The sequence below is a fragment of the Ostrinia furnacalis genome, unplaced genomic scaffold (assembly GCF_004193835.3).
Source record: "Ostrinia furnacalis isolate ACB-3 unplaced genomic scaffold, ASM419383v2 OfSCF4122, whole genome shotgun sequence".
NCBI classification, from domain to species: domain Eukaryota; kingdom Metazoa; phylum Arthropoda; class Insecta; order Lepidoptera; family Crambidae; genus Ostrinia; species Ostrinia furnacalis.
Window position 1 is genome coordinate 706250 of NW_021134361.1, and position 23815 is coordinate 730064.

Genomic DNA, 23815 nt, shown 5'->3' on the forward strand with positions numbered 1-23815 from the left:
CGGGCGAATAAAACAAATAAATTAGCCACAAATATCATGGCACGTTTATTTTTCTCCACTACATGGCGACTTCTAAAAGAATCGTGACTTGTTATTTTGCATTCATATAGTTTCTTTTTTTAATAGAGCTCTGCAAATGAGCATTAAAGAATAATTTTACAATGTATATTTTCCATAAAATTAAATAAACTCTGTTTTTAATTTGATCTCAATATAAATCACTATGAACTGAAAAAAATTATAAACGATTTGTTAGTTCGCTAATTATATTGATTGATGAGACTATATAATAAAGATAAAGAGTACATTTAAAAAATCACATTAAAGCATATACATAATGCTGACTACATAAATGCTCTTACAGCCTCGTACACTCCCGCGTTGCCTTGCTCTTAGTATTCAAAATATCAACAATAAACAATAAGATTTTTAAGTAGAAGATAAAACAAACCAAATATAATAAATTTCTATCACAATCAATTCAGACTATAAAATCAACAAAACATTTATCTGTAATAAAGGCTGTAAGAGCTATATTCACGTGCAATGTAAATACACCACAATTAACAAATCTAACTTATTTAAAATATAAACTAGCCTAAAAATTTTAACAATTAAAGAAAAACAGTTGTAGTTAAAATATTGGTCATTAAAACTCTGAAGAGCTATAACTAAATGACCGTAATCATCATGCCATGATGTTTGCTTGTTGAATTTCAATAAAAAATTAGCACATAAAGGGATGTAAATAACTCCAAAACTTGGTAATTATGACTTTTAGCCATGTAATATAATTTGGTTAGACTATACAAATCGTATAAAACCAGTGACTTAGAAATAGCTCTCAGCATATAAAAAAAGTTAAAATCCTTAGGCTGTACTCTCGTATGATTATAATGTAAGCAACGCAATAATGTTGGCAAAGCGGAAGTTCGCGTAAATCTAACGATACAATATAACTAAATATGTATGTACCTTAGACATTATGATTACACAAGGCTCACTGTTATTTGCTCGTACTACTACCACAGTGCAGGTCGGCGCGCGGCCCTAGACTAGTAGCCTGCCTCGACGAGGGAAGTAGTATACGACTATTCACGGGTAAGGGATATGTACGATTTCTTCAACAAAATTTAAACAGTATTACAAAGAATTTGGTTGGTCCTTCACCACAACCGCTCCGATATTAAACAACGAAATCAACAAATATATATCTAACACTGCCAAAAGTTCCGGTGAGTATTCATGTTTCAATATTGTGAATTCCATCTTTTAAAGTAATTCAGTCTTTTCTACAGGTGAAAAGAAAGATAAAACGCTAAACGTACGGATTGTACCACACCTCTGATTACGTAAATTTAAATGGCTCATTATTATTACTCTAAATATAGTAACTAACATCGGTATGTAAAATAGCTGGAACAGTGAAGCGACACAAGTTGGGGGCCCACGGAATACTTGGTACGCGAAGTGTTCGCCACGGGGCTCCCAGCGCATGCTGCTCCGCTGTATGCCGCGCAACCCCGGCTTCGGCGAGGTGTATCCCGCGGGAACAATAATAATGACAGTTCAACAGACTCACAATGCAAACATCTAATAATAATTAAGATACACCTCGCAGATCACGGGGATCCGCCGATTTCTATCATCCCGCACACTCGACTAGGGTGAAGCAACGATAGGATATTCAAAGAAAAACAATTATAAAGACAGTAAACATATAATAACAAAAATATATTACTAATTCTAGAATTTAATAAGAAACAATCACCCTCGTCGAGTTACGGAGAATTAGGTAGACATTTAATATATACTTCATCATATAATATGTAAACTAGTATACTATGTTGGTGTTTCTATTTCCTCTCATAATATCTATGGATAATACACGGTAATCGACATTGCGACACATCTATAGCATGATGCTCACCAATGAAGTTACATAACTATTGATAAACTATGGTTTGAAAATTCCACAATGATCTTTCATAAAATGGTATTGAAGATTTATACTACTCTTTAAACCCAAGTCCTAGTTTGTCTAAATAATACTGTTATCAATGGCTTGGTAAGAAACTTACTACACATTTAATAATTTGAAAAAAAAAAAACGCGTAAGATGTTACATAATCCTTAACTTTCTGGGCAACTAAATGCATCCGTCATATTATTTTATCTTAAAATATCGTGTACATATTCTTTATTTTATTTATTAACTTTAAAATGATAAATGAGATTGGCCTATTTTTTTCGTGTTTTTTTCTCAAATACAGAACTATCAAAATATAAAAAAATATTGAGGACTATCAAACAACATTCATATGTATATAATATTATATGTATACGTATGTACATCTACAAGGAAATTTTGATTTTAATAGTACGTAGTACCCAAAGTATAGTTCTGCACTAAACTCTAATATTAATTCCAATTTATGTTTGCTCAGTTCATATTTGTATTAACTATGATTGTAGAGATATATGTCTACAAATCATAAATTCCTTCCTATTCAACGCCGAAATTGATTTTTGACGATTTATTTGAATAAATAAATCCTACCAATATTTACAATTTCTGACCCAGCACATGGACACATACAATGTGGAAATAAAATAATGTATGTGTATAAGTATAAAATAACAATACAGTAAAAAATATAATAAACAAGGTAAACAGTTTAAACGTGTTCGATATAAATAACAGGCGACAAGGAGATAAGTTCTCTTACAATATTTTATTTCCAGTTCTACCCTGACCTGCAGACTTAACTAAGCTTACTCTACCACATCGTTACATAGAATGGCACCAATCTATCTTTGATATCATAATGGCAAACCATAAGGAACCCCCGCGGCGGACCTCGCCGGCCCACGCGGCCACGTGCGACAGTACTGTCTCAAGGTATTGGAAGACTACTGCTCTAACACTATCATAATCACTATTATTCGAAACAGTAATGGAAACGAACAATTCGCACTTTACGGTACGCAGTAAAGTGAAAACTGTTTCATATATTCTAAATGGTAATCAAAATATGCTGTATATACTTATATGATGCTTTATATGTATGAGAGTACACTAAATATGAACATCCTTTATGGAAATTAGAAAAAATAATGACGTCCTATTGTGGTGTTACGATTGATACTGCCTAATATCGCTATCCGCTAGAAGGCACACAAAGTTTTAGTAAGAAGCTTCACAAATGACTCCCCTCGCGATGAACATAACTTACGAACGCAATACGATTAAAAAATATTGCCAATTTTATGTTGCAACAGGCACTTTTCTGGATTTCTCCAATAAACATCATATTATACGACATTAATTTTGTGAAGCTTTTAACATTGCCTCTGAGGACTCTGAAAGTATGTGTATTATTTTTACTTATTTATTATTATTATTTCATATGAACTTGAGACTTTATTAAAGCATTCTTATGGATTACTATGAGGAGTATCATCTAGAGTCCTTTAAATTTATCAGCGATCAAAATATTTACCTCTCACTGGTAACAATTCTATAAAATTATTGAACTTCATTATACACTGACACATCCTAAGTTAAAGCATCGCAATAAGATATTGTTACATTTCACTACGTCTAATGAGAGTGGGGTATGATAAGCGAACGACGAACATCAAATTTAGAATTTCAAACATGGATTTACCATTCACGATTCCAAAATTTATCACACTAAGCAAATTAGAATATGAGATCAAAATTTTTAGGCCTACAATCTAAAATGATGAGAGTTTTTTTTTAAGTATTGATTTATGAACGCCACCACGAGAATTAATATAATTATGTGATGGTATAGATAAATCACAGTTGTGGGTAAAAATCACAATGCATATCATAGGCGGTACCGCTACGTGACTACTCACTACCTCTTCTCTATGTGATGTCCACCAGGTGTTACGAGGATTCCGCAAGCGTAACTAAACCGATGCTGCACGATCCTTGCTCTCGCGTCACGGCCGACAAACTCAACAGGATAAATAAATAACTCGATATATAATAAACAAAATCTGTGCATGAGTCCATGCTGACAAACCTAATGGTTAGGAGCGTCCAGTCTCCTGGTTGCATGCGTTATTATCATGGTCATAGCTGCTCTTGTTGATGGCTGCCAATTTTTTAATATTGCACTCTGGCTGCTCACTTTTCAACCGAGAGCTGAAAGAGACAAGTTACTGTGAGCAGATTCGTACACATCGATAGAATTCACAAATGTCAAAGCAGGAGCCTTTACGTATAAAGGCACGTACGTACGTATACGTGTAAAGGTACGTACCTATTCAGGCGATCAGTCTCCAAGATGCATCTGTCCAGACATCTGGGGCTGCGGTGTTGGGGTGTGTGGAGGAGGAGGCGAAGCTGAAACAAAAATAATATTGTTATTTACACGGCAAATACAATCCGAGATACCTAATCTTAAGCAAAAAAGAAACAAATGAGTCTTCACTGTCATATTGGCATGACCTATTTTGTTCGGTTTCTAACGTTAAAAGCCATGTAAGACTTGGTGGCGTAGATGAGTTATTACTTACATATTGACGCGATAGACTGCGGCGACATAGCTGACATCTTGCTCTGAGTATCTTGCATCGAAACCTGCGTGCCTTGAGAGGTCATGTAGCGGTTCACCATAGGCACGAAGCTGAAAACATTAATTATTGTTATGGCATACAACTTCGATGTTGAAACTTCCTAAAAAAACTAATATAGGTAACATGAAAGTGTCATCAAGTTAGTAACCGGTATATTGCACGCTATACAAAACTGACGTTTAAAAGGAGAACCAAAGTAACCGTAATAACAGACATAGCCCGCAGAAATCAAGTTATAGTGGGCGTGGCAAAAGTTCTCGAGTGCCGATGATCTGGTGAAAGTCGCGGGAAGCAGTGGGCAGCGCATCGTTGTGGAATCCTGCCTTTCTTCGAGCCGCTTCTTCAGGGGAGACTTGCGATCAGGAGAGGAGGGTCAGTGGCTGAAATATTATGGTAATGGTATATACACCACTAAATTTTTATCACCGAAAAAAATTTAACAGGTTATGTAGAAACGTGTGAAAAATTTAAAGCAAAAGAAAAAGAAATGTTTTTCATAAAGTTAATTTTCTTTAGTCCGTATTTTACGCGTCACAGCTTTGTCACTCCGCTGCTCGCTAGAGTAGCCGTACGCGCTCGCACGTTGCATCGATCTGTCTGTCTCGCTCACGCCTCGACCACGCTTTCAGTGTTATTATTACATACTTAACTAACTTAGAGCATTTTGAATTCTAATAAGTGTTACAGTAACGTACGTAAATAGTGCTAGCGACGCGTGTGTCCATAAATTACCAATTTTAGGAGGAAATTTTGAGTCATTTTATTTAACTTTTTTTTTTGCACATATGGGATCAGTATCAATAACTCATTACCCAGAATTTTTTTTTTTCGGTGATAAAAATTTAGTGGTGTATATACCTTAAGTCACAAACGCCGGGCGAGTCGTAGTTGCTGCTGGAGTTATTGGTGTTGGTGGCGACGCTGTTGATGGTGCCGATGCTGTTGGCCGACATGTTGCTGTGGTTTTCGCGGTGCACGCGGTTGTGATGTCTGTGGACAGTTGAATGGTTTAAAAACACACGCTAAACCCTAAATATGACATTACGGTGGAAAATTCAACGACACGTAAATAACTGTGGTTGCCGGAGCGGCCATCAGTTATGTTCTTGAACTTCTTGAAAACATTACGATTTAGAATTTTTATGCTCCGAAAATGGCTTCTGGGCGTAAATTGAAACAGACAGAGCCCAGCTAAGAAGCATGTCAAATATCGACGAGGATTAGTCGCATCTACATTTCTACATACAGGGTGTCCCGTAATGTAACGTCAAGCCGGAACTGGGTGTTGAGGCAAGTTGTGCTGGTTATCAGAAAAATATAAAAAAAAATCTATGTGGCATATTTTAAAAATAATAGGCATTTAAAAAATATCAAAAAATTCTACTCCAGGTGACGGTCCTTTTACTCGTGTTGCCACAAATCTTCACTTTTTCCAAATTTTTTTTTTGTTATGTAACCCTGAATAATGCTTCTCTAAATTGTTATCAAAATTACAAAATCAGCTGCTCCAACTTGGATGAAAAAAAATACATTATTCCCAAAAAAAATATCAAAATAAAAATTTTGCCTAGTTTAAACTGAATGTACTGAAAAAAAAAATTGTACTACGCGAGTGTGGCAAGTGACGTCATAATTTGGCGCATTTAGAAAGGATTCCAAAATGGTATAACACTTTGTAAAATCTTGCTGTAATTGTCGACAATTTTTGTTTATTGGAAATAATCCCGTTTTTAACTTTATCTACCTTGGTTAAAAATATTATTCTAATGTGCCCAAAATTCAAGTTTCTGGCTTAAGTGAGGTGGAGAAGCCATTTTAAAAGGTATGAGCGGGACGGAGAGGGCCATCTTACCAAGCAGGGATGTTATGGATATCCGTAACCGTAACCGAAACTATCGGATATCCGAAATAAAAAAATGTCCATAACCGTAACCGAAACTGATTCAAAAGTTACGGATAGTTTCGGATAAAGGCCAAACTGCAAAACTCTATGAAATCTGCAGTATACACGCCGCAGCTGCAATGCCGCGCTGCCGATTTCATAGTTTTGCAGTTTGCGGTTGCAGTTTGCGGTCTGCGGCCCGTCTTGGAATTGTACCTTAAATCTTAATATTTGTTACCAACTTGTCTGGCATTCGCTGGCACCATCTAATATGCCAGCCTGTTTTACCTTTATCATACATAGGTGTCGTCTTAGTTGGTACATAAAGTAGCTATGTGGGTCACGCTCACGCAGCATCTTGCTATTTGTATTATACCTACATTTTTGAAATTCTAATAATTCCGTAACCGAAATTATCCGAGACTTTCGGATAATCTGAAATGATTTCATATCCGTGACCGTAACCGAAACCGGTATAATATTATTCTAATATCCGTAACCGTATCCATAACCGAAACTTCATATCCTTATTATCCCTGTTACCAAGTACAAGTGCAGGCAGAGCAGGTAGTAAAGGCGCGCGCGCACGGGTGACATTTGTCACAGTATGTCAACTACTAATTACTGTCATGGTGACAAAAGTTTCTGTGACAAAAGTTTGAATTTTGGGCACATTAGAATAATAATTTTTAACCAAGGTAGATAAAGTTAAAAACGGGACTATTTCCAAAAAAACAAAAATTGTCGACAGTTACAGCAAAAATTTACCAAGTGTTATACCATTTTGGAATCCTTACTAAATGCGCCAAATTATGACGTCACTTGCCACACTAGCGTAGTACATTTTTTTTTCAGTACAGTCAGTTTAAACTAGGCATAATTTTTATTTTGAAATTTTTTTTTAGGAATAATGTATTTTTTCATCCAAGCTGGAGCAGCTGGTTTTGTAATTTTGATAACAATTTAGAGAAGCATTATTCAGGGTTACATAACAAAAAAAAAATTTTGGAAAAAGTGAAGATTTGTGGCAACACTAGCAAAAGGACCGTCACCTGGAGTAGAATTTTTTGATTTGTTTTAAATGCCTATTATTTTTAAAATATGCCACATAGATTTTTTTTTTTATTTTTCTGATAACCAGCACAACTTGCCTCAACACCCAGTTCCGGCTTGACGTTACATTACGGGACACCCTGTATATCAATTAACCAGTTTGTGATTTTCTTTAGCCTTTTAAAATCAAGTATGTGCTTAGTAGACTTTAATGATTTCCAAACGAATTGTTTCAGTGTCATGTTTTTATCTGCTTTGCAACATACCTACTCGGTATTTTCCTGTAAACATCTCAAGTAACTTACAAATAGCCGTACAGTCAGCGTCAAATAGTTCGTGACACCCAAAGTGGCCTATAGTTGACAACACCTTATTCCATTGTAACAAAGACGTGTCGCAAACTTAGGCGATTATCACACGCCGCGGTACGCGGGACGACAGATTTAATCATTGTATGCAAGTACCTCAGTTTGTATAGAAAACACGCGCGGCACAACACACTGACAACGCGTCTGCGCGCGGGATTTTTTATATGAAATCACGCGGACCGCGGTGGAGCGCGCCGCAGTGTGATAATCGCCTTATTGGCTATTTTGGGTGTCACGAACTACTTGAGCTACAGAGCTACATACCTTATGAGATAGCTGTCCCGCACGAAGGTGCGCCCGCAGACGCTGCACTCGTAGCAGGGCCCGGCCGAGTGCGTGCGGATGTGCAGCGCGAACTGCGACTTGGACGTGAACGTCATCGAGCAGCGGTCGCAGTTCAGCGGCTTGTCAGCCACGTGCGACCATCTGTAAGGGATTTTGATATCAGACGTTGTGGAATTATGGCAATTATGTTGATGTCAGATATTTTTCTAAGGAAAGATTTAAACGATTGAAACGACGGATGGATTTATGAGCCGCTATAGATATCTGCCTTCTGACGCCAAATCAAAGACAAATCCTATAGGAAAGGAAATGTGCAGCGCGATCTGAACGTCATCGAGCAGCGGTCGCAGTTCAGCGGCTTGTCGGCTACGTGCGACCATCTGCGAACGACGATGACGTCAGATATTTTCTAAGGGTGGAACTCAGGTGAATGGGGTGGGATTTATGAGTCGCTATATACATCTGACGCCAGATTATAGACAAATCCTAGAGGGAGGGAAATGTGCAGCGCGAACTGCGACTTGGACGTGAACGTCATCGAGCAGCGGTCGCAGTTCAGCGGCTTGTCAGCCACGTGCGACCATCTGTAAGAGATTTTGATGTCAGACGTTGTGGAATTATGGGAATTATGTTGATGTCAGACATTTTCTAAGGAAAGATTTATACACTGATGTATGGGGAATAAGGGATGGATTTGTGAGCCGCTATAGATATCTGCCTTCTGACGCCAGATCAAAGACAAATCCTATAGGGATGGAAATGTGCAGCGCGATCTAAACGTCATCGAGCAGCGGTCGCAGTTCAGCGGCTTGTCGGCTACGTGCGACCATCTGCGAACGACGATGACGTCAGATATTTTCTAAGGGTGGAACTCAGGTGAATGGGGTGGGATTTATGAGTCGCTATATACATCTGACGCCAGATTATAGACAAATCCTATAGGGAAGAAGGTGTGCAGCGCGAACTGCAACTTGGAGGGGATTATGAACCACTAGGCCACTAGGTATAGACTTCTGACGCCAGATTATAGTCAACCTCAGGTTTTTGGACTGTGGCTTTTTAAAATACTGTTAACCCCATAGTTAACCCCTCCATGGGCTTCATGTACGCTAAAGTGCTGGTGTTAGGAGTGGGTTCACCACAATAATCCAGCGGTTGACTGGGATCGAACTGTTCCTCAAAAGATCTATGAGCTGCCCTGGACGTCTGTCATGGCACAATCGGACATACGCTACATAATGCCCTCAGCAATCAACTATGAAATACGGTGCCAGGTTCTATAGAAGGAGAAAAGGAAGTGATTCCCCATAAGGGAAAGAGAAAATTATACAGGATGTAAAGTATATGAAATCATGTTAAATGAGTAAAAGAAGTATTTCTCACCTGTGTGCCGTTACATAACTCTTCACAGCAAATCTTTTCTGACAAATATCACAAGCGTACGGTCGCTCACCTGAAAGTTACAACTGTATAAGCATCTCATAAAATAAAATATACGAAAGAAACAACTAATTAAGAAAATATAAATCAGCAATAAAAATAAAGATGAATGAAAGCAAGTTTGAAGGAAAATGATGTTAGAAAGACGGCAAGATGCAACTAGACATTAATGAGGCAAGTTTTAAATTAATGAATGCGGAAGCCAAGAAATGAAATAAATAATACAATACTGAAAATTAAGTGATGATGCAGCCGCTGATAAAATTAAAACATGATGACGTTGTCGGTGCCACATCATAGGGAATTTTGATACCTGCGTTCGCATTTGCCGTCTTCTTAACTTTCATCTTCTAATTGCGGTAAATACTTCACACATGCGGCTCTCTTCCATATATGGTGGTACATAATTTGTATTTAATGTTACAAATAATATTATCTGTCATTAATAAAATTGTGTTTAATTTCTTAGATATTTTATTAATGTGTGAACCAATTACCGAGTGTAATTCACATCGAATTAGACGATTAGCATTTTGCAATAATCACAGATGTTTTAGAGCTCAGGGGTTGAAAATGCTATTCGCATAATCGCGATGTAAAGAAACCCCTGCACTGAGATAGCAAGGCAAGCATGAAGCGTGTGGTCCGCCATACCGGTGTGTATTCGCTTGTGAATGTTGAGCGTCGATTTCTGCGTGAAGCGCTTGAAACAGACATCGCACTCGAAGGGCCGCTCGCCCGTGTGCGTTCGCATGTGAATCTCCAGGTACGGCTTGCACGTGAACGCCGCCGGGCACTCCAGGCAGGCGTACGGCCGCCCTTGCACTGACCAACACGTTAGTTACCCGAGTTACAACCCCCCACATGTGGCACCGACAACTTTAACCCACATCAGAAAGTGCTAGAAGACATCACATCCAAGAAAACATAATGATAGCTCATGAAACAAATGCAGTTAGATATCTCAAAAACAAAAATCGCTGCGACTGACCTGTGTGCGTTCGTTTATGTATATTGAGTGTCGATTTTTGCGCGAATCTCTTGAGGCATACGTCACACTGGTAAGGGCGCTCGCCGGTATGCGTGCGGTTGTGGATCTCTAGATACTGCTTGCAAGTGAAGGCGGCCGGGCACTGCAGGCATTGGAACGGCCGGCCCTGCACTGTGGACGAAGACAGACGTTAGTGAGAAGCAGGCGCCGCGCCCACCTCCCCCGTGCACGCATCACTCTCTAGTAGCCCACATTACGTTCATTCGTCCCTAGAGCGACGCAGGCCGCGCACGTACCTGAGTGGGTCCGCTTGTGGATGTTCAGACTGGATTTCTGGGTGAACCGCTTGAGGCAGATGTCGCACTGATACGGGCGCTCCCCGGTGTGCGTGCGAGTGTGAATCTCCAGGTATTGCTTGCAGGTGAAGGCGGCGGGGCACGACAGGCACTGGAACGGTCTCCCCTGGACTGGTGCCCAACACATATATTATAGCAGCGGCGAGTCTGCAAGGACGCTAGACGCCCTCGCACTACGGAGATCGCGGCGCGGACTGGTCGCCGCTCGCCGCTAACTCCGCTCCAAATCTTTACCGCTTAGTTTGTTAATGAACTGTGATCGAAGTGGAGTCGCAAGACACGCAAGCTAATATGAAAGAGATTTGGAGGAGAGGCAGAGTGTAAGTGGAGAGAGGCTGGGGCGGGCGGGGCGCCAGTCCGGCCCGCGGGTGCACCCACCTGTGTGCGTCCTCTTATGTATATTGAGGCTGGACTTCTGCGTGAAGCGCTTGAGACACGCGTCGCACTGATAGGGCCGCTCGCCTGTGTGCGAGCGCAAGTGAATGTCCAGGTAGGGGCGCCGGGCGAACGCCGCCGGGCATTGCCCGCACGAGTATGGGCGCCCTTGCACTGCGCGCAGTGCACACACAAAAGCGAGTAACGCACGTCGCCGACGCATGCTGGGCGCCCGCCCGCTGCCAATCTCAACCGCATGTGGTCTGAGCGACCGATACCCCAATTTCGAACCCAATTTTGTCGGCCGGCATCGTACCGAAACCGAGAGGCGCCAAATAGATGCGTTACTGCGGCGATTGCATTACCGCTTTTGTGAAAGTATTAATATTCATGAAGAAATGATGAAATACAAAATGATACACTATAATCACCTACATGTTTGCAAATGAGAGGGGCGTGATCGGCAATGCGTTTAGTATGATAGGCGAGTAGTTTGTAAATGCAGAAGTACGAAAGCGCGCATTGAATCGAGTTAAAGATATCGAGATGTTAGTCGAAAGCAACGAGATGGAAGCTACTGTAATATGGGGATGTAAAAACAACGGGTTAGGCGGGCAACGGAAAAACAGGAATAAAGCATGACGCTAATGAAATGCGGAGTGCGTGATCGATCACTCTTGTCTATAGTCGTACCGATAGGAATGTTGCGGATATAAAATATGTGGGCTACTAACCCGTATGTATTTTTTCGTGCAAATTGAGCGCGCACTTCTGCGTGAAGGACTTGAGGCAGACGGTGCACTGGAACGGCCGCTCCCCTGCGCCGCGCGGGGGGACAGAGAAACAAAACAAAACCACGATGGACAAATAATTCTAACCACGCTTCAGCGCATACCAATTATTGCACTTTCACTTTAACTACCATGAGGGAATTTTAACGATACTATTTGTCCATCAAAAACATTCTCTCTCCTACTTTAAAGTAACCAAAATCCTCACAACGTACACATGCTTTACTTTACTGTTTGTGAATAGTTTTTGAGCGTGTGCATCCTAATGGAATTTACCTTTCGAATAGCGTTACAGAAAATCTATGGAACAAAATAAAACACTTCCGAATCGCTAACCATTTTGCTTTTCAATCAATGATAGTGTTTAAGTTATCAATTTGGGAGCCCTTAAAAACTATTCACAAAACATAGGTTTCAAAGCCACAACCGAAAACAAAGGAATTAAGCTAGTGAGTAATAGAATTGTGGCTCGGAGACCGATTGAAAATAAAAATGTTAATATCAAGGGACCCACCAGTGTGTATACGTTTATGAGTGCCAAGGCTGGACTTCTGCGTGAACCGCTTGTCACAGATGTCGCACTGATAGGGGCGCACTTTGTTGATCAGCGATTGGATGTGCTCCTCTAGAAATACCAACAAAATTCAGCTACAACAACGATTCTGCTCCATGCACTGCTTTGATGATAGTGCCTAATAATGTGAGCTCTATAATAAAATTTCATTGTCTACTTAAGGATTTTAGGGGAAAATGCCTACCAGTGTGTATTTTCCCATGACGGCCAAGGCTGGACTTCTGAGTGAAGCGCATAAAACAGATGTGGCACTGGTACGGCCGCACTTTCTCTAACAGGGCTCGTCTGTGCTCCTCTATAAGTTATACGAGTTTCGATATAGCAACTCAGCATTCTCTCAAACAACAGTATATTAGCCTAAGGTTAAACTGTACACTCTCTCACACACATTCAGGGGGAGGTAGGCTATGCGGTTTACAGTAAAACGTTAGTACCGATCTGCCTCAAGGGTGACGTCACGCATACGTAGGCAGTAGAGAGATAGGGACCCACCGGTATGTATTTTTCCGTGCCGGCCCAAACTTGATTTCTGGGTGAATCGCACAAAGCAGACGCCGCACTGGTAGGGTCGTTCCTTAGCCAGCAGCGCGCGCTTGTGTTCCTCTGAACGAAACCATCGCACAAGTCAAATAATGTTAACATTCACTACGATGAGAACGGGGCTTTAGGAGCCGCGTGATGACGTTTATGAAGAGACATAGAATTGGGCACAGGGCGGTACGAGGCGTACCCAAACAGAACCCACCCGTGTGAATTTTCTTGTGTCGGTTGAGGCTGGAGCTCTGCGTGAACCGCATCTGACAGAGGTCACACTTGTAGGGCCGGTCCTTCGCCAGCAACGCGCGCGTGTGCTCATCTAGAACCCAGGCCACATCCAACAACACACGCTCTACACGTTATAGCAAAACACGCGACGGAACCCTCGCAGTGTCGAGGTCCGTTGCATGTTTTTACCTCCCCCTGTTTGCCTCGCATCAATGAAGCCTTCCTCACGCCCTGATTTAATGTAAAGCTATTTTGGCTGTTCGACACATCTCAAAAACTATTCACATTTATAAGTTAAGCATATGTATTGTCAATTGTTTCATAGCGAACTGTGTGTCGCACCAGTGACTAAGTAATTAACATAGTACTCCATTGAATGCAATATGTATAGAGAATAGTAAAGTATATAAGTATAAAGATGTTCGTTTATGAAGCTCCGTCCAGAGGCCGCGTGCTAATATTGTGTATAGGCAACTTGCAAATATGCATACATAGAGTACGAACTTTGGACAGAAAAATTAATTATACATACAATAGTATGCAAATTGAGCAGAGAAAATAAACAGTTCAATAAAGCAGATACTCCTCAATAATAATAAAAAAAAAAACCAATAAATAAAATAAGTACAATAAATAAACAAAATTCAGTCTTATACTTTGGAATATAATGTGATTACATAAAATGGGCTTTCAGGCAAGTACTTTTGCATAGATATAATATGGAAAATAATAACAATGGTATATTATCAATAAAAGACAATACATATAAAATATAACTCAGATATCAGGGCGTTCATAACAGGATATTCAATAAGCAAAATATGTAACAATATTTGAGTATATCAAAAAATTAAAAACAAAAGAAACTTTACATATTTTGGTTTCACGGAAACAGGAGGAGGTTAAACTTGACTGTAAAAATATAAAAATCCAATTTATTGTCTCAATTAAAAAGAATCCCCTCATGGTACCAATAATGTAGGAATGACATAATGTAAGCTTATTCTGTTTTGTAAAGTGTAATTATTATTATATTTTAACTTTAATCTTCTTTAATTTCGTTGCTACATTTTTAAAATTTAAACATTTTTGGACAATGTTCCAAACATTCCCAACAAGGCTTTTAACACCATGGCTATGGGATATAATACTATAATACTAAAGTATTAAAAGAGTACCGTAAAACCTCCATCCTAGGGTATTTAAAGTTTAATCATTAGTTTCTCCATTAAATATCAAGGCCTTATAGCATTTATCCTAAGCTCTTTTGGATCCCATGGTATTTCTTTAACATTTGAATATTATTTTGAATACTACAATAATAAGGATTTCTATGTTTTACATTTGTCTAAGCAAATAGTACCTTCTGTACTCATTCATTTACACATTATGTAAAAAATATAGATTTATTATAATAAAAACTATGTAAATGAATGAATATCTGCAAAAAATATTTTATGTTATTTCAGGTTTAACAATTATTTACCTGTTAAAAACGGGGAATTATTCCTACGTGAGCCAATCAAAACCTAACACACTGTCACACAATAAAACAGATTACAGAACTAGTTTACACTTTGTGAAACAAATAACTAGAAAAGTATCGATTTTGGTAATTTTTGATTAAGTTCAGTTTATTTAATTTACTCTAAATGAAATAAAATAATCGAATAATACATTTCTTTAAATAACTCGCCATCGCGATGTAACGTACAGGTAGCGCCATCTCTCGGTGGTGCTATTGCATCAGACTCATATTCAGAAACTTAGCCTTACCAGGGGCAAGACTCATTAGCATTTAACAAAAGATCCATTGAAGTGACCCCATTCATTTTATATTCAACCCCTCTACACATTATTGGGTACCTACTCAAAAGTGAAAACTAGTTCTGCAAGCTGGTTTCTCGTAGCTTATAACATAATAAATTAATAATGGCGACGTGAACTCACCAGTGTGGACGCGTTTGTGCGTATTGAGACTGGATTTCTGCGTGAATCGCTTCAGGCAAAGGTCGCACTGAAACGGGCGTTCGCCTGTGTGCGTACGCATATGGACCTCCAGGTAAGGCTTGCGGCAAAAAGCTGCGTCGCAAACCTTCGATAAATAATAAAAAAAATCAACCAAACTGCCAACTGCTCAGAAATTTTAAACAAAGTGGCAAACTTTTCAGTGGATTAGGATTCAAAGTTAACTCAAGATTCTGAAATGCATTATTCTAAAATTGTAAGCTATCTGATGTTTGCTTCTCTAATTTTCTAAAATAGGGTTAAAGTAACAGTGGACAAAGTAATTATGTTGTAGAAAAAAGTACTTACCGTACACTGGAAGGGTTTATTGCCAGAATGAAGTTTCATGTGGACATAATACGATGAAGCAGATGATAGCACTTTACCGCAGACCTGAAAATAATTTTAATATTTTTACACTAATCCTGATTATTCTGATTAAGTCTAATTTTCTACTGAGCTGGCAGTTGCTCTTCTGGTAATCTCCAGGTAATATCTGAAGAAACGCATGGCGGGCTACCTAATATTCATATCAATTTTGTTTAACACTTTAAATTTATTTATAAACAGCGAGTTCAACTATAAACATTAAATAATGTATTTAAAATAGAAGAAAATATTTAATAAGGTGTTTAGCAAAAATTTTATACTTACTTTGCAAGCTTGAGGTTTTGATCGAGGGGTTGATTGGCCCCCATTTGGTACCTCCATTTTTGTCTGAACAGAGCCCATATCCACGCCCATACCCTGTAAATAAGCTTTCTGCAAAGAAAAAAAATGTGTATGAGTAACATTATACATTTTCATAATGAATGAATCCTCACAGCTGTATAATTTCCTATTAGAATATTATGTAATACCTGAGAGCACTGTCGGCTATCCATGTCCATGTCTACACCCTCATCATCCATTCCCTTGAAACTGAGCTGTAACAAATTATAGTAATCTTTGAATAAAAAATTGATAAGATGTGGTGATTCCTACTTTCTTTATGTTTGTTGGTAGCTCATAGTTAAACATTCATCAGGAAGTTTTTATAATTCAACAGAACTTATAGTCCAGTAGAATTAGCTTTTAAATCGGAAATAATTCCTACAAAAGATTTTATTGTTTTAATGGCTTCATTGGTTGCCCATTAAGACTCTCCTAAGTTTTCGACTTCGACGGAGTTGTGCTTAAGTGGTGGGGGCCCCCGAAAGGGGCATTTTTTCGGTTTTCCGGTTATACCGCGTAAAGGACTTACCCTATCAAAAAGTGGTCTTCATAACGGTTGAAGGGCACTTAATCCTGCATTGAATAAGACCAAATTCATATGTTTTGGACAAACCGTTCTCGCGCTAAAGTTCGGCAAAGTAGAAAATATACGTATAATTAATGACCCTCTCCATGTCCAATGGTTTGTTACCCACAGGCTTCCAAGTCTTGAAAAGGGCCACCTCAACCAGTGTAACCCTATCAAGGCTTACGAGCTTGATGCGCCTATCCTTGTTCGTCCCAGCCGTTCCTTAACTGCGGTTGCTGCACCTCTTCCTGGCACTCACCTGAACGACTCTGTGTTACCTACTGTGGCTGCCCCTCTTCCTTGTATCCTCCTCCTGAACGACTCTGTGTTACCTACTGTGGCTGCCCCTTTTCCTTGTATCCTCCTGCATGACTACGTTGCCTAGCCGTATGCCTGGTCTAAGGTTCGACGCCAAAAATCAACAACAACAAGTTCATATTAAAACGCTGAAGAGTTTTTTGTCTGTTTGTTTGAACGCGCTAATCTTAAGAATTACTAGTTTGATTGAAATCATTATTATTGTGTTGAATAGCTCATACATTGAGGAAGGCTATAGGATATATACAATCACTGTACGACTAATAGAGGCGAAGCAGTAAAGAAAAATGTTGCAAGCACGGGAAATAGTATTTAAACTATTTTCACTCGTGCGAAGTTGATTTTGTGGCGTCGAACCTTGGACCAGGCACATGGCTAAGCAATGAAATCGTACAGGAGGGTACAAGGAAGAGGGGCAGCCACATTAGGTAATACAGAGTCGTTCAGGAGAGTGCCAGGAAGAGGTGCAGCAACCGCAGTAAGGAACGGCTGGGACGGGACAAGGATAAGCGAATCAAACTCGTGAGCCTTGTTAGGGTTACACTGGTTAAGGCGACCCTTTACAAGGCTTGGAAGCATGTGGGTAACAAGCCATTGGACGTGAAGAGGGTCATTAATTATACGTATATTTTCTACTTTGCCGAACTTTAGCGCGAGAACGGTTTGTCCAAAACATATGAATTTGGTCTTATTCAATGCAGGATTAAGTGCCCTTCAACCGTCATGAAGACCACTTTTCGATAGGGTAAGTCCTTTACGCGGTATAACCGGAAAACCGAAAAAACGCCCCTTTCGGGGGCCCCCACCACTTAAGCACAACTCCGTCGAAGTCGAAAACTTAGGAGAGTCTTAATGGGCAACCAATGAAGCCATTAAAGCAAAAAAATCTTTTGTAGGAATTATTTCCGATTTAATCAGTTTTTGTGTTTAATTCTACTGGCCTATTAACATAATTGGAAGTAAATATTTTTACCAATACCCCTAGAGATTACATAGGCTTAATTAGACCACCTAAAACTAATTAGTAATAACTTTTTCACAGAGTGATAATAATTGATGTGAATCTAATAAGAATCCTACAACATTAAATCTTATTAGACTAACAAAACAAAACAATAACTAAAATCTTACCTCATCATCTTGCTGCTGTAATTCTTGTTGTTGGTGTTGTTCCATAAGGTCCTGCTGGTGTTGTTGTACTTGTTGTTGTACTATGAGACTGTCTTTGGAGTCTTCCTGATGTGACTGGTGATGCTGGTTCATGTTGATGATCGGATGGTTGGAGTCGGGCCGGACTATTGATGGGGGACCGGAGTGGACATGTGGATGGGATGAGTAGAAACTGAAAACAAAAAAAATATAAATTGATTATGCTCTGGCGTGGCGGCAAACCTATTTGGTACCTACGTCAACTTTTCTTCTTGGAAAATTGTAGTCGGAGAAAAGTAAACATTGCGCGCTTCACTTGTTTTATTTAAAAAGTAGGACAGGTAGGGCCATAGCTAAGAACCTTATAAAAACGGCACGAGAACAAGTGTTTCTTGAATTATCTAACGAATATTAATGGACAGGACAGAAGACAGATAGTCGTGTCCTCATGTGAAAACTTTACTCTAAAAGAAAGTCTGGAAAATAACATTTTATATGAAACTATTGCCACAGGTGTTATTAATGATAATTAAAACATATAGCAAATATTGAAACTATGAACCTAATCAAATAAATATGAATTTTATTTTGTTTCGTTTCTTCCTTCAAGATTCAGTCAGTGGTTCTCAAACTTTTCTAACTTTTGTTTGACAACAAAAACAACAATCCCACCTGTCAAAAGAAACAAAAAAATAACTTTTTTTTTATATTTAATCTGTTTAATTATTATTCGGTGCCAGTGGATTCTGTACAGTAAATTAATGAATAAAAGTGGTGCTATATTTTGTAGATTAATAAATGTAATTTTTAAATATATAGATGCTGTCACGATGTAGTGAATTATAAAATACTTATGTAAAATATTAGGGATTGGTTTATCTTTCATAATAGTGAGTCCGAAAAATGTATTGTGTATCTTGAATAATTTGGGTATCATGGTAGGGTAGGAACCTGTTCTTACCTCATGGGCTCTGCCTTGATTTGCTGCTCAAACATGGATATAGTGGCGAGTAGGTCGCCGGGGGGCGGCACGGGGACCCCCACGCCCCGTGCCACACCCCCGACGCCCACGCCCCAGTGTGCCGGGAAACTAATGGCGAACTCTTGTCTGCTCCCCCATTTTCATCTACTGCCACCTGCACCAAAAAATCTAGGTAAAAAAATAAGTAGCTTAACCACCACGGATAATGACCATCTCTCACAGACCAATGTATAGATTTTGATAACCCAAGATTTAATCCAGTCTTATGTTTAGGATTACGTGCCCACTTGAAGGGTGAACTGCCCCTCTAGACAAGTGGCAAAACGTGCCAGTTGTAATTTTAAAGTGGCTTTGCTCCGACGCTTTTTTAGTTACTTTATGTGAAGGGATTCGATTGTTATGGCTTACGTTTCTTGCGTATTCAGTCTAGAGATGAAACGGATAGTTGTTTGGCCGGATACCGGATATCCGGCGAGCTGCTAGGCTGGATGGCCGGATCGTTTGCCCATTGTCTCGTTGCATGTCATGACGAGTTTAGCGCCGCACAGGTGCTTCGAACGCGATCAGTGGGTCTAGTAGACTAGATAAGTCACACTTTTCAAAAATCGAATCCATCCGACTAGAATGTCCGATTTTGCCACTTGTCTAGGGGGCAGATCAAATCGGGCGATTTCGGTGGCCATCGTGAGTGTGTGATTGAATAGCGAAAATAAAATTATAATAGTTTACTTGTTGCGTAATCTGACTGAACTGTCATACATGTCATCAGACCATTGGTGAAAAAAAGATCACCTATTTTAATTGGCAATAGTATTTCGACATTAACAGATATTTAGTATTATTTATGTATTCGTCATTAGAGTGAAAAAAGAAATAAGTTTTTTGGAAGGCCTTAGCCTTAATATGGCTTTTTTTGTAACTTTTTGGACTTTAAATAAAAGTTGTCATTATTATAAGCCATTTTATTGATATTTTCCTCAAAAATTCAAAGATAGTATTTCATTTTATTATAGGAAATAATGGTAGTTTTTTAATATCCGGTATCCGGCCGGATAGTGACTTACTATCCGGTATCCGACCGGATAGTAAATTTAGGCCGGATATCCGGCCTACCGGATAGTTACCGGATATTCCTTTCATCTCTAGCTATTCACCAATCCTGACACAAAACTATGAGTTTTATTTAGTAATTTTCTTTATTACGTAATGTGCGTGATTATAGCCGCTTAGTAAAACAGTAAAAATTTCAAAAGTATAATATAATGTGCAAGAAATAAAGGGAAGAAATTTATTTATTATTAAAAAAATACGTTGAAAAGGATTTTACCACAGCGGCGCGTGAATACAATAGAACAAGCCGGTCTTGTGATTCACATTATGATTCTACTGTAGCATAGTTTAAATAATAAGAACAAACTGATTTTATACACAGTAATAAAAAAAGTATATTTATTAAAAATCTAATTTCACTGTTATACCTACTATTATTAATGTGCTATTACTGTAGTATATTGGCATACAATGTTCTCAAACTTTATTATAACCCACCCAATGTAACATTTATACGTTACAACTTACACCCCTATTAAATATTTTCTGTTGGTAATTACAACAGATATTCAATTAAAGATATAACTTGCCCTTAAAATGGCTTAAATTGGTTATGAAAATTTCCAAGCCAATAATGACTATTTATAATTTTTAACCGACTTCAAAAAAGGAGGCGGTTCTTTACTATAATACTTTATATAAAAAAGGCTCAGTCATGCTCAGACCAGTAGGTATGTATTATAAAAGGTTTTGCTTAATGGGAACAAAAAAATAATAAAGAATGTGATTTATAAATTAAAACTTTATTAACATAAACAAAATAATAGATTTTCAATTTTGATAAAGATGCCTTTAATTGAATCAATCACAAACCCATAATAAAAAAAATGAAAATAATATTAAAATGCCCACGCGATTCAATTATAACTTAGGTAAATATTTTATTAAAAAAATACTTAAATAATTATGTGAAACATAAATTAGTTTGGCAAACACCTATTATAATAAAATAGTTAGTGGTAAAGTAGAATAAAATATCTACCTAAGCAACAACATTTCAACTGCAACTTAATTTATATTGTTGCACATAGGCCATTGACTTAGCTCAGTAGGTAAACAAGTAGATGGTTACACTATATATCTACATATTATTATAACTTCAGTTGTTTGGTACAGTAAGTAGGTAACTACAACACAAGCATTTTATGTATTCAATACACACCCACAACATACATAGATATACTTAGTAGTTGTGGTGATTAAGCTAAATGTACATAATTAAAGAAAAGGCACTGTATGACAAATTATTATTTAGTTAAATCGCGTTCAGATATGCATAAGTGTAAACAAAAACATCCGAAATGCAATAAACTATCCGACAAAGTATTAAATGGCGGAAGCTTACCGACTGTCTCCACCCAGCCTCCCCCCCGGCCATCAATAAAATGGCCAATTCGTTATTGAATTTTGTCCCCAACTTTCATGCCGAGGCTGCGCGACGCCGGTTTTAATGCGACGAGTAATTTACTGACCACAACTTTATAAATATAAACAATTTGAGTTTACAATGCATTAAAACCGTAATATTAGTGAAAGTTATGTCATATCCTAATCTTAAATAATATAATGCACTTTGCAACAATAACGTTATTGTCTGTAAACAAAAACGGCACTTGCAAAGAAAAGGTTCGCATCCAATGTAAGTAATACAACGACCTTTCGTTATGTGTGGAAGAAACGAGCTATAAATTTATTATTATATCTTTTTTATGCAAAATCTTAGGGTTTCATTGAGCTTATGTTATTCTATCTGTAGTTATGTACAGCAAAACTAAGTTTCTACTCACATTAGTAATGGATCACGTAAATATAGTAACGTGTGCGGAAACACATAAATTATAGCACTAATTACACAATTTCGTTAAGATTGGCCATTCGAATTATGTTTTTCTTAGACACCGACATAAAATGGCTGCTACCTCATTGTTCTGCGCGTTCGTTCGTGCGCATAGAAGCCGTGAACGCTTGGGGACGACCTCTCCGCCAATTAAAATTATGGCGCGAAATTTAAGGTGCCGTAAAATTGATTTTATACTGATAATTAATTACAGTAGGTATCAGAGTTACAAAACTTAACAATTACGTAACAAAACACATATGTTGTGATGATTATAACGACGAAAGTTGACAGATAAACAGTGTAATCGAAGTGATGATCTTCATTGCAAGTAATTTTTTTAGGGGCGTTATTTGTTAATGCATTTTGCTTATGTCGTACGCCTTCGAAATGCTGGTTTAATTGATTAACAGAATTGGTATGTAAGTCGCAAGTGGAGCAGTAAAATTTGTGGTATTTCTTAGAAGTGTTAACTGAACCTTTATTATCCATATTGCGTCTTCTCAAAACGTTGGATTAAACAAATCTTCAAATTCTGTCCAAAAAAGAGTGATGTTCAACTTCAAAAAACCTAAGCAAGAAAATGAACGCACGGGTGATATTGAAATTATTATTATGAATCTACCGCACCAAAGGTGAATATTGCTCTACAGAAAAAAATACAAAGGGGTGGCTTAGAGATAAGAAGTCTGTACAACTACCTGACTGAACCCTGTTTTTTTGTAATTTTGATAGGGTCACCGATTAGGGAGAGTTACGGGTGCGGTTTCTCCGATGGGTAAGTAGGTACTTGTCCCAAATAATATGGTCTCAGTTATTTTAAGTAAGTATTCGGGTAAAAGCATAGGTAGCAAGTAAAAATGTACATAATTAATTTAATAATTTAAATATGTAGGTGCTGTTATTGTTCGATAAATATGTCGTGGAACTACCTACCTTAAAATCTAGGTACCATAACGAATTGTATGTAAGTAGGCCTACCTACTTCTTAAGACTTGTTGTGAATAGGTACCTACTTTGTTTCAAGTTTTTATTTATGAAATATAGGGTCTATCAATAAGTTATTGAAAATGACGATTGCTTTGATGAGAACGGCGATTTTATGAAGTAGGTATGTGACCTAATAAACATAATACAATAAAAATAAATAATATTGATTTATTTAGTAAATAATATTGATTTATTTAATAAATAGATGATGATTTATTTAGGGTTTAAATTTTAAACCCTATAATATACATTTTTAACCTTTTTTACTTTTTATCCGTTTAAGGGTTAAGCATTGAAATAAACTAGTAGGTAAATAAGTACATAAGTAAAAGCGTACTTTATCACACCTGACATTTATGTAGGTATTTATCGAAAATAATAGGTAATCGCTATATTATAATTAGTTAACAACACCGCTTATGAGATATTATTATTATGTGCTGGCACAGATTGGTTTTAATAAACCAGTAAGAACAAAATAAAGTGTACATTTTCTTATTTTAGGGTTAAATTAAAGTCAGTGGTTCCCAAACTTATTTTTAGTCGAGCTGCGCACTTATTTTTTGTATGACACTGCCAGGCCAGGAATAAGTTATTAATTAATATGACTATAGGTGCAGATTTAAAAAAAATTTTGGCCGCGCCT

At 38.0% G+C, this 23815-nt stretch overlaps 1 protein-coding gene across 18 annotated transcripts; it reads right to left on the minus strand.

Annotated features, from left to right (window-relative positions):
- Nucleotides 1-21: 21 nt before the first annotated feature.
- Nucleotides 22-22747, minus strand: LOC114358861 (zinc finger protein 2 homolog). Of its 18 annotated transcripts, none has more exons than XM_028312941.1 (23): nt 22130-22746; nt 19212-19386; nt 18233-18443; nt 16362-16427; nt 16156-16263; nt 15811-15894; nt 15445-15589; nt 13475-13585; nt 13222-13332; nt 12914-13024; nt 12670-12780; nt 12099-12182; nt 11368-11451; nt 10930-11100; nt 10634-10804; nt 10297-10467; nt 9586-9655; nt 8705-8786; nt 8182-8261; nt 5473-5604; nt 4555-4664; nt 4299-4381; nt 22-4180 (listed from the first exon to the last, which is right to left on the minus strand). In XM_028312941.1, the coding sequence occupies exons 2-22, from the start codon at nt 19244-19246 to the stop codon at nt 4311-4313; spliced, it is 2319 nt and encodes a 772-aa protein (XP_028168742.1). In that variant the 5' UTR covers nt 19247-19386; nt 22130-22746; the 3' UTR covers nt 22-4180; nt 4299-4310. The 18 variants fall into 18 exon arrangements, with proteins under 18 accessions (XP_028168742.1, XP_028168741.1, XP_028168744.1 ...); XM_028312940.1 differs by lacking the exon at nt 22130-22746 and adding an exon at nt 21688-22097 and having other exon boundaries at nt 4081-4180; XM_028312943.1 differs by lacking the exon at nt 12099-12182 and having other exon boundaries at nt 4081-4180.
- Between the last annotated feature and the right edge of the window lie 1068 nt (nt 22748-23815).

Excerpts from the sequence above, each read along its gene's own strand:
- LOC114358861 (XM_028312941.1), bottom strand. The coding sequence starts at position 19,246 with ATGTTTGAGCAGCAAATCAAGGCAGAGCCCATGAG. Across the intron at positions 15,590-15,810 it reads ATAAACCCTTCCAGTGTACG|GTTTGCGACGCAGCTTTTTG; the intron begins GTAAGTACTTTT and ends TATTTATCGAAG. Across the intron at positions 10,805-10,929 it reads CCACAAGCGGACCCACTCAG|TGCAGGGCCGGCCGTTCCAA; the intron begins GTACGTGCGCGG and ends CTTCGTCCACAG.